The 14,800-nt window shown below is 43.3% G+C and overlaps 1 protein-coding gene across 4 annotated transcripts in view; it reads left to right on the top strand.

The window, feature by feature from the left end:
• The window catches only part of ADA2 (adenosine deaminase 2), a 36,852-nt gene extending 22,762 nt beyond the window's left edge, over nt 1–14,090 (top strand). For 2 of the 4 annotated variants that reach the window (XM_060658898.3, XM_060658901.3), the window contains 4 exons: nt 2,725–2,882; nt 3,426–3,628; nt 3,869–3,964; nt 6,323–7,905. In XM_060658898.3, the coding sequence (XP_060514881.3) occupies nt 2,725–2,882; nt 3,426–3,628; nt 3,869–3,964; nt 6,323–6,326 (461 nt within the window). In that variant the 3' untranslated portion in view covers nt 6,327–7,905. Of the gene's footprint in view, nt 1–2,724; nt 2,883–3,425; nt 3,629–3,868; nt 3,965–6,322; nt 7,906–12,908 lie in introns of those variants that run through there. The other 2 variants (XR_009617538.3, XR_009617537.3) reach the window with 2 other exon arrangements.
• Nucleotides 14,091–14,800: the final 710 nt, after the last annotated feature.

Consider the following 14,800-nt stretch of genomic DNA (forward strand, 5'->3'; position numbering starts at 1 on the left):
GCCCAATGCAGGGCTCAAACCCACAAACTGTGAGATCATGACCTGAACTGAAACCAAGAGTTGGACACTTAACCATCTAAGCCACCCTCTATCCCCATTTTATAGATGAAGAGCCCAAGGCTCCAAACATAGAGTACTTGGCCCAAGGGTAAAGAGCTAGTCATTGATGGAATTTGATTTTGAATTCTTTCTGATGATCTCCATTTTATAATCAAGTTGTGCTTAAGAGGTTAATTCACCTGTCCAAAGTCACACAAGGGTAAGTGGCAGAAAAGGGACTACAACCAGGCAACTAGGAGGCTCTGTCCACACTCATCAGTGCTGAAGAGGAGACCCCACCCAGCCCAGACAGCTTGACTACTATTGTTTATGAAATGCCATTAGCCCAGCCATGCCTTTGCTCCCTAAAGCTCACTCCACAGGTTCATAGGTCATCTCTCAGAGCTTCCCATATTCCAGTCCTTAAAGTATGTAAGCCCTAAGCAAAAGGAGTCCCAGATCATGGCTGCAATTTCAGGTTAAAATGAAGATTTGGGGGGCTTAGATCAGGAGGAAATCTTGCTGCTACACCCCACCTGGTGTCCCTGAGTACTGTAGGCGCCTGTCACCCTTAGAAGACCAAGGAGATAAGTGGAGAGCAGTGTCGGGGCTTGGATTTCACAACCAGGCTTAAACCTTGGTTTATCACACCATCTCTCAGAGGAAGGGTATGTGTGCCTTAATCTCTTATTTCCTGACATTTCAATCAATTCAGACCCAATTTAGATCAAAACTGTTCTAGGAAATTTGAAGAATTGTTTGTGGGGGATGGGGCAAGGGAGTAGGGGGATGTTAACCTTGAAGAGCTTGTGGTCTAGTTGGGAAAATCATACTTACCTGTGTGAAATAATTTCAACAGTATGAAACACTGTAATAGGATCTAACCAAATTCCAAGACGCATGGCCCTAGGAGAGGATTTTGCCAGGAGCTGGGTATTTGATACCTGAGAGTAATGTTCTTATTTTTATTTATTTTATTTTTTTAAGTTTATTTATTTATTTTGAGAGAGACAGAATGTACATGTGAGGAGGGAAGGGGCAGAGAGACAGAGACAGAGAGACAGAGAGAGAGAGAGAGAGAGAGAGAGAGAGAGAGAGAGGAGAGGGAGAATCCCAAGCAGGCTCTGTGCTGTCAGCACAGAACCTACCAACCATGAGATCATGACCTGAGCCAAAATCAAGAATTGGATGCTTAACTGACTGAGCCACCCAGGTGTCCCTAATGTTCTTATTTTTTAAAAGGAAGAAATCTTTGGGGCACCTGGGTGGCTCAGTCGGTTAAGCACCCGACTTCAGCTCAGGTCATGATCTCATGGTCCGTGAGTTTGAGCCCCGCATTGGGCTCTGGGCTGATGGCTCAGAGCCTGGAGCCAGCTTCCGATTCTGTGTCTCCCTCTCTCTCTGCCCGTCCCCCGTTCATTCTCTGTCTCTCTCTGTCTCAAAAATAAATAAACGTTAAAAAAAAAATTAAAAAAAAAAATAAAAGGAAGAAATCTTTGAAAAAAAAGTTCTAGATAGGAAACCAGTGAAAATCCACCTAAAACACATGCCCTAAAAAGTAATGGGAATTCTTGGATTTTATTCCTAACAGAACAGTGGAGTTTTCATATTTTATATGTGGGTCAGTTAGGATGCTTTTGGCTGCCAGGAATGGAATACACACATTCAATAGGTTTTACAACAAGGTCATCTGTTATTTCACATAATAAGCAACCTCTGCTGTTTTCATTAAGTTCAGGGTTTACCTTACTTGGTTGTCAGTGAAGTCACATTCAGGTGAGACAAGATGTTTCCTCTAGGGTGTCTCCTTTTATCAGGGAGGAAGCCCAAGATCTCCCCACCAATAACCTTCCAGGTCAGCATTAGGACTATCCTAGTTGCAAGGGAAGCTGGGAGAGTCAGGACCTGTCATTTTCACCCTCCAAAGAAAGCCCTGCTAGAAAGGAATGTACAATGGGGATGGCTGGTAAGTAGGCAGCCAACACTATCTGCCACCACTTTGTCAGTACTGGTCATTGTAATCTTGCAATTGTCTTGCAATTGATATTGTTAAAGATATAAATTAAATAAGTACATACAAGTAACTATAGGGGCACCTGGGTGACTCAGTGGGTTAAGCGTCCAACTCTTGGTTTTGGCTCAGGTCATGATCTCATGGAGCCTGCTTGGGATTCTCTCTCTCCCCTTCTCTCTGTCCCTCCCCCACTCTCTCTCTCTCTCTCTCTTTCTCTCTCTCTCTCTCTCTCTCTCTCAAAATAAACAAATAAACTTAAAATTTGTTTTTAATTATATTGAAAGAGTTTGCAACACATTGTTGTAAAAAAATCATGAACAAAATTCCCAGAAAATAGCTCTGGAAACATAAAAAATGGAAAGAAAGAATATAGGCTGTGGATTCAGATAGACCAAGGTTTAAAACTGAGTCTTGCTACTTGAGTATGCTCCTTCAATTTACAAAGCCTATGTAAGTAAGTTTCAACTTCCTCATCTGTTACATACATACATAAAATTAAAGGTTTGCCATACCTCCTCTCTTTAGCATTGTTATATGAAACTCTGTGTGTGTGTGTGTGTGTGTGTGTGTGTGTGAATGTTCTTTTTCTTGCTTGGGGATCTGGAGCCTTTATCTGAGGATAGTCTATTGGGCCAGATCCATCTGACTGGAGACTACCCCTTTATCCACAGACTGGCAGGGTACTTCCATAGATAGAAACCTTCTGGTTGCTCTAATACTGAACTCTACCAGGATTGGCCATGGATTTGCTTTGACCAAACACCCAGCAGTCTGGGCTGACTCCTGGAAGAAGGATATCCCCATAGAAGTCTGTCCCATCTCCAACCAGGTATGCATGATCCATGGCACCAACCCAATACAATCTTTCTTTCCAACCTCAACCTCTGTTCTGATTCCCAAACTTTCCTGTATGATTTCTAGCTCTTGAGCTCACTTGTTTTCTGTATTCCTCTGCTGTCTCTCTCCCCTTAGTAAGTTATTTAGGAATGGCCCTTTGCCTAATCCATTCATAATGGCAGCAGTTGAGGGAACTGAGGCAGCAGTTGAGGGTCCCCAGTGGGGTGGAATTTGGGGCAAGGCCAAAAACAAAGCTAAAGGGACATTGAGGAAGGCCAGTGAAGTAGGAGGGGCCATAGAATACTTTTGCTTTCACAGCTGCTTGGGGTTCTTTGTGCACTGCCTCTCCTGCTGTGTTCCAGAGAGCTGCTCTGAGCCAGACCAAGAGAGAGACCAAATGTTTGTGAAGGTGAAGAAACTTGGAGAAAATTGGGAAGAGTATGAGGACTGGCTCTATTCCTTGTATTGTACCCAGAAGTCATCCCAATGTTTTTGGGTCAGAATTTGTCTTTCTTCTTTGTTTCCTGTTGGGCAGGTTCTGAAACTGGTGTCTGACTTGAGAAACCATCCTGCTGCTGTTCTGATGGCCACTGGGTACCCCATGGTGATCAGTTCTGATGACCCAGCAGTCTTTGGTGCCAAAGGCTTGTCCTATGATTTCTATGAGGCCTTCATGGGTATTGGGGGAATGGCAGCTGATCTGAGGACACTCAAACAACTGGCCATGAACTCTATCAGGTGAGGGTCCTGTGTACTTCCCAGATCCCCAACTCCCTCTTCCACCTCACAACTTGTGTTTATCTCTAGTAGAGGTTTATGGCAGAAGCTTAGAAGGTTTCTTTGGGTTTTCTCCACAACACCTCTGTTTTGTTATTGCTCTCGGACTGGGGAGAAATGTGTTCTGCAAGCATCTGAGATCCCCTCATCTGTTTCCCAACAGTTTCTCCTGGGGCTGACCTAAGTGCCTTTTCTTTGCAGGTTCAGCACCTTGATGGATATTGATAAAAAAGCTGCCATGAAAACCTGGGAGGAGAGATGGAATAAGTTTGTAGCTGACCTGGCCGGGAGGCCAAAGTGAGAAGACAGTCATTTATTACCCTATTCCTCTTCTTCCCTCTGCAAGCTGTTTTCACCTTCTGTCAATCATTCTTGAACCCACACCAGTATAGTTTCTACCTCCATTCCTTTATCAAAATTGACATCATGAAGGTCATCAATGGCCTCGACATTGATTATCCTCTCAGGAATACTTAAACATTCTACCAGACTCATTGTTTTGAAATATTCTTTTCTCTCAACCCCAGTGACATCAATGCTCTTGGTTTCCTCCTTTCTCTCTGGCCATTGCTTCTGGGGTCCCTTTGTCAGTTGCTCTTCTCTATCAGATTTCTGTGTTGGATTTCCTCAGGACTTAGTTTTGCCTCTCTTGTATTCATGTCTCTGCTTCTTCTCCTCTTCGTTTTCTCTTACTCTATAGTGTTTTCCTGGCAGTCTCATTCACTCCTTTGCTTTTAAATACTATTTATTTGCTGATGATCCCCAAATTTATCTATTTACTTGGATCCTTCACAAGAATCTCAGAAACTTACTATGTGCAATTCTCAATCTCTTCCCTTTTAACCTTTTCCTGGTCTTTCCCATCTTGGCAAATGTCACCTCCATCCATTCTACCCAGGTGTTGAGAGCAGAAATTTTCAGTGAAATTGTTGATACTGGTCTCTCCCCTGTTCCCTGCAACAAAATGTATCTTGAATCCTCCATGCCTCTCTACCTGTGTTGCTATTGGCTGAGTTCAAACCACTATCACTTCTTATCTGAGTTATAACGGTCTCTTAATTGAGCTCTCTTTCTTCTCTTTGACTTCATTTCATTTTTCACAGAGCAATGGCTTTTTAAAAATTAAATTAAATCAGGTTACACTGCTTACAACTCAGTGCTCTTAGAAAAATCCAAATGTTTCAACAGGGCATGTGGCATCCTGTTTAACCTGGATTCCTTTCAGCATCATCCTACCCCAGTCTCCCCCAGTGTACCAGACGTTGGCCTCACTGGTCCTTTGTTCCTCAAATATCCCAAACCCTATTCTGCATCAGAATCTTTTCTCATTCTTTCTGCCTGGGATATTCTTTCTTTCCACTTTTGTCTAACTGACTCCTGTTCACCCTTAAGGTTTCACATTTCATGTCATTGTCTCAGAAATGTTTCCTAGACCCCTAACCTATTAATATCTCTCATGGCACCTTGCTTTTTTTCCTTCATGACTCTTAGCATAATTTGTAATTATATATTTATTTCTGTGTTGATAGTCTCCCTCCCACCAGACTGTAAGCTCCATGTGAGCAGGAGCTAATGATTATTTCATGTACATTGTGAACACAGAGCCTAGCTCCATGCCCCAAACCTAGTTAGTATTCAACAAAAGATGTGTTGAATGAATGGATATAACTGTATGCATTGAGCCAGTTGCTGAAGCAGGAAGGAACAGAGCAGAGTCTCCCCAAAGAAAAGACCTCATGTGATCAAATTCTGGCTCATAGCCTAGTCTTCAGGAGAAGGAAGGCATGAAGCCATCTCTGTCTTCACTTGACTAAAGGATGTGAAGAAGGATCAAAAAATTCCTTAAAAGTCACAGATGGATTCAAATATCTTCTCATCCATCAGCCATCACCTGATCTGAGCTCATAGGCTGCAGCCAACCGTCCCTCCAAGAGTTGTTTATCACTGTTTGGTTCATGACACTGGGAAAAGTCTTGCTGATTAGGGGTCCTCAACCACAGACTGGTACCCAGATGGAACAAGATGACCTTTAAGATCCTGTCTAATTCTGACAGTCTTTGATTTATTGCCTTAACCAATCCCAGTAGATAGCACATAGGTCCCAGCTCAACTGACTCACATTTAATAAATGGTGAAAATGGAACTTAGCTGAATGGGCTTTTGTAGCAAGTTGCCATGGCTACAGGGGTCCCCCAGGAGCATAAGGTCTCTGGCCTAGACTTGGTGTGATCACTGATTTGGCAAATTAAACCAGCTACAAGTCTTGTCTTCATGCTTGGTTCAATAGGCTGAGTCCTAGCAAAGAACTAGAAACCTCAACAGAACCAGACCCTGAGTTATGAAAATGTGGGAAATAGGTTGTAGCCCCCTTGGAACTGAGTAATATTTCTTCTAGGGGTAGTTAAATCTGATTTCACGTATTCCTCCTGTAGGACTTCCCAGAAGGTACCCTGACATATGTTTTTTTGAAAAACTTGCATATTAATTGAATTTTTGTAAACGAAATCATGCTGTACCTGGGGCTTACTATTTATTTAAAGGAAATCTGAAGTAAAGCCTTCTGTTAATGAAACATATTTTTGTAATTTGAATTCATGTAGTCTATATTTATTTATTTCTTAGAGTGAGGTTAAATCCTTTTTTGTTCTTTGCCAGGTGAATTGTCTGGGCTGGAAAAACCTAATGTCCAGGGCACCAAGAGTCCTTGACTTGCCAGGCTTATTGTACAAGTCCCCATCATATGGCTTATGATGAATGCCCTGGTCCAGCCCCCTCCTCCTGGGTCCTGGAGCTTTTCGTCAGTTGGCACAGCTCCCAGGAAGGGCAGGGAGACTTCTGGAAATTCAAACTGAGGGAATGTTGTTGGAGATGTGAATCATCTTATTTCCCAACAGGTGAGAATTTGGGATCCAGACTCAGAGAAAACCCTGGAGCATTTTTCTTATTATCTTGAAATAATGTGAAACCTTCAGAAAAGTTGCAAGAATAGTACAAAGAACTCTAACATACTCTGTCTAGGTTTCCAAATTATTGACATTTTATAACATTTGCTGTATCATTCTCTCTATGTATCTGTATCTCTTTCAATGTCTGCATGATATATCCTATTTTTTCTAACCAATTGAGACTTAAGATGCAGACAGTGTGGCCCATTACTTATAAACACTCCAGTCTACATTTGCTGAAGACAGTGTCATTCTCCTATGTAACCACAGTTTAACCATCCAAAGCAGGATATTAACATTGATAAGATACTACCATCTCTCCCTGGCCCTTCCAGGCATGTTTCTTCTCTCTGCCCAGAACCTGACCCAGGATCACATGTTACATTTAGTTATCTCTTGTCTCTTTCAGTCTGGAACAGTTCTTCAGTATTTCCTTGTCTTTTGTGATGTTGACATTTTTTAAAAAAGTTTTTATTTATTTATTTTGAGAGAGAGAGAGAGAGAGAGAGAGCAAGTTTGTGCATGTGTGCAGGAGCAGGGGAGGGGCAGAGAGAGTGAGAATTCCAAGCAGGCTCCTTGCTGTCAACACAGAGCCCACCTCAGAGCTCAATGCCACAAACCATGAGATCATGACTGGAGCTGAAATTAAGAGCCAGATGCTCAACTGACTGAGCCACACACTCAGGCGCCTTGTGACCTTGATTTGAAGAGTACAGACCGGTTACTTTGTAGTGTCTCTCATTTCAGGCCTATATAATGTTTCCTTGTGAAGAGATGCCAGTTACACATTCTTAGGAGGAATACCTCAGAAGTATCTTTGTCCTTCTCAGTGCATCATATCAGGGGACACATGGATTGTGTCCCCTGGAGGTGGTCTGCACCAGCAAGCAACAGCCAATTGTTAAAATTTCAGCCTGTTGTGAAACCAATGGTGGTCTGAAACTGGTCATCATGGGAGTTTTTGTAATATGTATAAATATATTTTAACTAAGTTCCAGGCCCAACGTGGAGCTCAAACTCATGACACTGAGGTTAAGAGTCAGCGAGGCAGCTGGGTCATTGGAGGAATTTTTACATTATAGAAATCAGCAAATACAAATCAGTGCGCACCCAGCCCCCGCCCCCCAGCCAGTAGTTAAACATTTATCTGTATACTGAGGCATATAATGTCAATCTGTCCCATTGTGATGATGTTCACTTTAATCACTTTGTTAAGGAAATGTCTGCCAGGATTTGACACTGTAAAACTTTCTACTTTGTGATTAATAAATATTTAATGGGGAGACACTTTAACTCTATGTAAACATCTTATTCCTCATCAAATCTTTAACCCATTAGTTTTTGCAGTCACTGAAGATTATCATCTGAATCTTCTACTGCTCCAATCATCACTGTTCCACTTAATCATTGCTGTGTAACAAATTATCTCGAAACTTAATGGCTTAAGAAAGAATATAAATTTGCTAGCTCCTACAGGTTTTGTGGGTCAGGGATTTGGAAAGGGACCAGCTAGGCAGTTCTAGTTTCGGGGTCTCTCATGAGGTTGCAGTCAAAATGGTGGTGGAGCTGCAGCAACTGGGGGCTGGCCAGACATCTTGTTTCTACACAATCTCAGGGCTCAGCCATGGAGTGTCCACATCAGCCCGTGTGGGTGGCTCATGTGTGCGAGGAGGCCAAAGGCTTCAAGAGTAAGTGTTCAGGTAGTAAAAGAGAAATGCTATTGTCTTTTCTTTTTTCTCTTTTAAAAAAAATTTTTTTTTTTTTTTTGACATTTCATTTATTTTTGAGACAGGGAGAGACAGAGCATGAATGGGGGAGGGTCAGAGAGAGGCAGACACAGAATCTGAAACAGGCTCCAGGCTCTGAGCTGTCAGCACAGAGCCCGACGCAGGGCTCGAACTCACGGACCGTGAGATCATGACCTGAGCCGAAGTCGGATGCTTAACCGACTGAGCCACCCAGGCACCCCTTTTAAAAATTTTTTTTAATGTTTATTCATTTTTTGAGAGAGAGAGAGAGAGAGCACAAGTGGGGGAGGGGTAGAGAGAGAGGGAGACAGAATCTGAAGCAGGCTCCAGGCTCTGAGCTGTCAGCATACAGCCTGATGCAGGGCTTGAACCCACGAATTGCGAGATCATGACCTGAACCGAAGTCAGACACTTATCTGACTGAGCCACCCAGGCACCCCTGTTATTGTCTTTTCTTTCTTTCTTTAAAAAAAAAATTTTTTTTTTAAGGTTTATTCATTTCTCAGAGACAGAGTGTGAGCGGGGGAGGGGCAGAGAGAGAGAGGGAGACACAGAATCTGAAACAGGCTTCAGGCTCTGAGCTGTTAGCACAGAGCCCAATGCGAGGCTTCAACTCATGGACAGTGAGATCTTGACCTGAGCCGAAGTCGGACGCTTAACCAACTGAGCCACCCAGGCACCCCTCTATTGTCTTTTCTAATATGACCTTGGAAGTTACATGGTATCACTTCTGCCATCCTTGATTGGTGATATCTCTCCAGTCTAAGCCTTCCCAGTTTCAAGAGGAGGGGACAGAGATCCCACTCTTTGACAGAAGACTATCAAAGTCACAATGTAAAAACATGTAGGATTAGAGATACTATTAGAAAATATTTTAGAAAATATAATTACCAAATATTGATTTCTTCCATAATTATTAGTTGCCATTCTACTATAAGGAAGAACTTCCTCTATCTATCTATCTATCTATCTATCATCTATCTATCTATTACTAGGGTTCATGGATCCTTATTCTCTATTCAGTGGACCATAATCTAACACTATCATCATTTCTTTTAAGATGCTCACACTGTTCCAGGGTTGACCTTGGGAAGGAACTCTGTTAAGCTGGCTCCTGCGACTCTAATAAATTCTTATGATTTTTTTTTTAGAATTTCCTTACTTTTTGACACAATTAAGTATTTTAGCTTCATTTTGCACTTTCCTTGTCTCGTGCTGTATATGAGCTCTTCTCCAAAGAACTATGATTCCTTTTAGTAGAGAATACTTAGAAGCCTTGATTTGAGCATTAGATGTGTTCATTGTTACTGGTGCATGTGTGTATGCACACATAAATATGATTCATATATATGCATACATAACTATAATTTATATTATTACAAAGAAAATCACACTCCCAAAATGGTGTCACTTAGGCCAAGTCACCATATTGGAGCTTAATACCTAACTTCACTGCAGTTTCAACTTGTGCCAGAAATAGAAGTCTTAACTGGTCAGTCAGGAATTTTCTGATCAGCACCAATGAGATAATCTGCCACATGGGCCCTCTCCATCCCTCAAAGATGAGGTAATCTACCTAATAACGGCCCCTGCCCTTCACCCTAAGGGAAGGTGACCTTGCCTGGAACAGTCTTCTCTTTTGTTAATAACTTCTTGCCCCACTGTCTTTCTTATAAAAACCTTCCATTTTGTACAACTCCTCAGAGGTCCCCTCTACCGCTAGATGGGAGGCTGCCTGATCCTGTGAATTGCTTAATAAAGCCAATTAGATCTTCACATTTACTCAGTTGAATTTTTTTTCATTAACTGTATATATTAAAACTCACGTGCACAGAGGCACCTGGGTGGATCAGTAGGTAGCATCTGACTCTTGATTTCAGATTAGGTCATGATCCTAGGGTCATGGGATTGGGCCCCCCATCAGGCTCCATGCTCAGCACAGAGCCTGTTTAAGATTCTCTCTCTCTCTTTCTCTCTCTCCCGCTGCCCCCTCCCCCACGCATGCTCTCTTCCTCTCAAATAAAACACACACACACATATTTATACATATACATTTATATCTATTTCCAAATTTTTCTGTGTGCATTTAAACACCCTGAATTTGCAGGGTGCCTCGGTGGCTCAGTTGGTGGAAGCATGTGACTCAATCTCGGGGTTGTGCATTCCAGCCCTACGTTGGGTCTAGAGTTTACTTTTAAAAAAAAACACAGACAGGGGCGCCTGGGTGGCTCAGTCGGTTAAGCGTCCGACTTCGGCTCAGGTCATGATCTCGCGGTCCGTGAGTTCGAGCCCCGAGTCGGGCTCTGGGCTGATGGCTCAGAGCCTGGAGCCTGCTTCCGATTCTGTGTCTCCCTCTCTCTCTGCCCCTCCCCCGTTTCATGCTCTGTCTCTCTCTGTCTCAAAAATAAATAAAATGTTAAAAAAAAATAATTAAAAAAAAACACAGACAAACCATGAACGTGTACCTATACCTCCAATTCCATTCAATACCATGAGTTTATTCTGGCCTCAGCCCTTCCCATGTCTAACTCTGTTCCCCAACAGTGAGAAACCTGGTTCCCCCATCCTCAATGTGTCTTTATAGTTACTGATTCCCTGTCTGTGTTGTCTATCTTTACCCCCCCACTGCCACTTCATCTGCAGCTGGCTCTGCTGATACCTCTGGTCCCAGATGCCTCAAGGAAAGGGAGGGGAAGCTATACACAATAGGGAAGGGAAGGAAAGAGAAAAAGATTTGGAAGGAGACAAACACAGGGACATTTTAGAGCGTGGAGAGATCATTAAGTGATCATTAAATGAACAGATTCACTGTGGTGTTACTGAAGCTCTCCTTTCAGGTGCTTGCACTTCATGGATCTTTTCTAAGAGAAATTGTGTATTAGTGATTTAAAATTATTTTTCTTGGGGGGCGTCTGGGTGGCTCAGTCAGTTAAGCATTTGATTTTGGCTCAGGTCATGATTTCATGGTTGGTGAGTTCGAGCCCCACATCAGACTTTGTGCTGACAGCTGGGACCTGGAGCCTGCTTCAGATTCTGTCTGTCTCTCTCTCTGTCCCTTCCCCACTTATGCTCTGTCTCTCTCTCTCTCTCAAAAATAAATAAACAAATAAACATTTTAAAAATAATAATAAGATTCTTTTTCTTTAAGAAGGTCCTTCAAATATGTATAAGCCCCAGGGTCCCACAAAATCTGGATCTGGGGTCTTTCTCTAGGTCAGCTCTTCATTTGGAATAAGGAAAACAAGGGAAGGTATGTTGAGTTGAAAAGACTTGCAAAACTGAGAAAAACATTATAGGCTCTCAGCCTGGAGGGGATCCTGAAAGTTATCTAAACCATCACCCCTTGTGGAAGAGCTGCCCCAAATAATCAGGAATAATCAGGCCTGCTTAATTTTTAAAGCTCACCAGAATAGGATTCTGTAACCTGCCCCAGTCACCCAGTCTAGAATCCCAGAATGTCCCTTTTCCCAAGGTCAGGAGTTTGAGTGACTGATGTGATCCTTGCCTCTCATAAGAATTGATCACTAGAGGATTGGATATATATAACTGCATCTATAGACCAGCATTAAGTTAGCATGCTAGATTATAAATATTATTTTCACATACATAATATATGTTACTTTGCATAGCTGTTATTCGAAAAATAACTTAACCTTCTTGGTCTTTTCATCTCTGTCCAGGAAGGGTGTAAATAGAGGTGTGGGAGCTGCTGGCTGTCTGGGAGCAAGGTGGGGACTGGGAGAAATTTTGAACTGGCTTTGCCAGAGAAATATCCATAACACTCAATGCTTACAGGTATTACTGTCTCCAGGGCAGAGCTGCTGAGTCTCATTTTGTCCCAGCTTGTAGCCAAGAACCTTTTCCTCCTCTACCTTCAGGGTGTCCTGGATCTAATCTTCCAAAGGGAACTTGCCTGGGGACTGTCCTGAAACCACATGTTAGGGGGATGAGGTCTGTCTTGGTCCAGCCAGACCTTCCTGGGGCTAAGCCCCTTCTGGGGTGGGAAAGGGTAGGAAGACTGGAATTTTTAGATTCATAGAATATCAGAGCTGGGAGAGGCCTAAAGATCATCTTATCTAACTCTTTGTGTTACAGAGGCCTCAATTAAGGCTCAGGGAGGGTAAACAGCTCCCTCAAGGTCACAGGGTAGGTGACAGCAGGTTTCCAGAGTCTTAGGTCTGGGCTCATACAACATAGGGCTGTTCTCTTCTTGTCTGAAGCACCTCTCAGTAACAGGTTTCCATAAACTCCTGGTGAGCCTACGTCAGTTCTCTGGCTCAGACAGTGGAGTTTGGGCAGCCTCAGCCCCTTAACCCACCCTCAGACAACCCCTCCACCCGTACCCTTGCTTGATGAGGACAGAACCATTAGACCTACTGGGAGCAGCGATTTTCCTCCTGGGACAGGCTAACCCCTCCTGTGACCCCTGGCTCTCCTTTGGCGGAGTTCCAGTCCCGGAAACTGGCTTAGTTTCCTGTCCCCCAACAGGAGAAATGGATTGATTCTTGGAGCTCAGGGCCTCAGCCTAAGAGCCTTCTCTTTGTCTAGGGTCTCCAGGCAGAGCGCAGGTCCAGATAATCTCCACCAGCCCCCACCTCCACCGCTCCCCAGCTTGCAGACAGCTGTGGCCCTCGGAGACCCTCGTGACTGCCATTTAGTGGGAAATGGCCCGAGACAGAAGCATGTGGAAAGCAAATGGCGATTAGTGTGAGACTGAGGATAGCAGGAAAGACCTTTCCCGGCGGGAGCCTCGTCCCGTCACCTGTGGCTGGCGGCGGGGGGGACTGCGGCATGCTGCTGACCCCTGGTGGCCACTTGCGGTACCACAAACGCCTCCAAGATCTACGAGCACCGTTTGGTTCCCTTATCCTCTGCTGTCGCCTCCTGTCACTGCTGGGAGTAACACTTCATATAATAAGTTACAGTAATAATACTTTCTGATTGTAAAACATGCTTATGGTAGCAAATTTGTAAACTTTAAAAAGTATAGATGAAACAAAAATCACCCATACTTCCACTACTGTTACTATTTTGGTCCATTTCCTACCCACAGTAAATAGTACTCAGGATCTCGTTCCAGCACCATCTCCCCGCCCCGCCCCCCTCCCTGCTTCTGCCTTATTACCTGCCACTACCTCACTCATACGCTTTGCTTTTGCTGCCTCAGCTCCCCTCCCAGGTAGAAAGGCCTGTTCTTGACTTTGGGACGTCCTACTCTGTTGCTCTGTACAAATTTAGAGTACATAGTACAAGATGAGGGAATAGTGCCATAATAATTTTTAAATTTTATTATATTTAAAATAAAAAATTTTGAATACATATGCAATATCATTTCAAAATTTTTAAAAATGTGAAAAGGATAGATTGGAAAGTCTTAAGCCTGTCCCAACTTCACCCCATCCTCCTTCCCACCACACCCATTTTTCCCACCATACGTATTAGTTTCTCATGCTTCTTTATGCAAAATAAACAAATGCAAATATGAATATTCTGTTTCCTCTTTTCTGATACAAAAGGCAGCATATTATGCACACTGTTCTCGGCTTTGCTCTTTTTATTTAACAATATGCCCTGGGGATTTTTCCATTTTGGGTCGGGGAATACTTCCTTTTTCTAACTCAGTGTTTCATTGTGGGAACATGCCATAGTTCAATTAACAAAGCCCCTACAAGTTGCATCCGGATTGCTTTCAAATATCTCTTATTATAAACACTGCTGCAATAGAATAAGTACCTACTTTGTTCAGTGAATGAAGAAAAGGCCAAGTAACAAGAGCCTTGTGAGCATTTCCCTGGGTTCATAGACTTGTGTCTCCCCCCCGCGCGCGCCCCCCTCCCCCCCCCCCCCCCCCCCCCCCCCGCCATTCTTTCATGACAGCAGCTCAGGTGAGGCCTAGAGAAGGTGCTAAATCATCATCCCTGCACTGGTTGGTGGGAAGCAGGGTCTTGGTTTATAGGTCATAGGCCTGGGCCAGGCAGGTTAGAAGTAGAAATGGAACAAAGAAAAATATGCAAATGAGATTTTTAAGGAAAAATGAGGCATCAGTTTTCTTTTTTTTAAGTTTATTTATTTATTTTGAGAGAGACAGAGAGAATGCAAGCAAGTGAGAGGCAGAGAGAGAAACCTAAGCAGGTTCTGTGCTGTCAGCACAGAGCCCGACATGGGGCTAGAACCCTGAAACCATGAGATCATGACCTGAGCTGAAATCAAGAGTCAGATGCTCAACCGACTGAGCCACCAGGCACCCTTCAGTTTTCTTTTCTATCAGACACAATTTTCTGTAGTACATAAGGAGCTCTTGCATCACTGTCTGCTCTGGAAAGGGGTGGAAGGCCAAGGTATCAATGCCTTAGTTGGTGAGCTCTGGTAAAGGCTTATTTATTTATTTAGAAAGAAAGCACAGGTGGGGGAGGGGCAAAGAGAAAGGAGACAATGAGAAT

The sequence above is a fragment of the Panthera onca genome, chromosome B4 (assembly GCF_046562875.1).
Source record: "Panthera onca isolate mPanOnc1 chromosome B4, mPanOnc1 haplotype 2, whole genome shotgun sequence".
NCBI lineage: Eukaryota > Metazoa > Chordata > Mammalia > Carnivora > Felidae > Panthera > Panthera onca.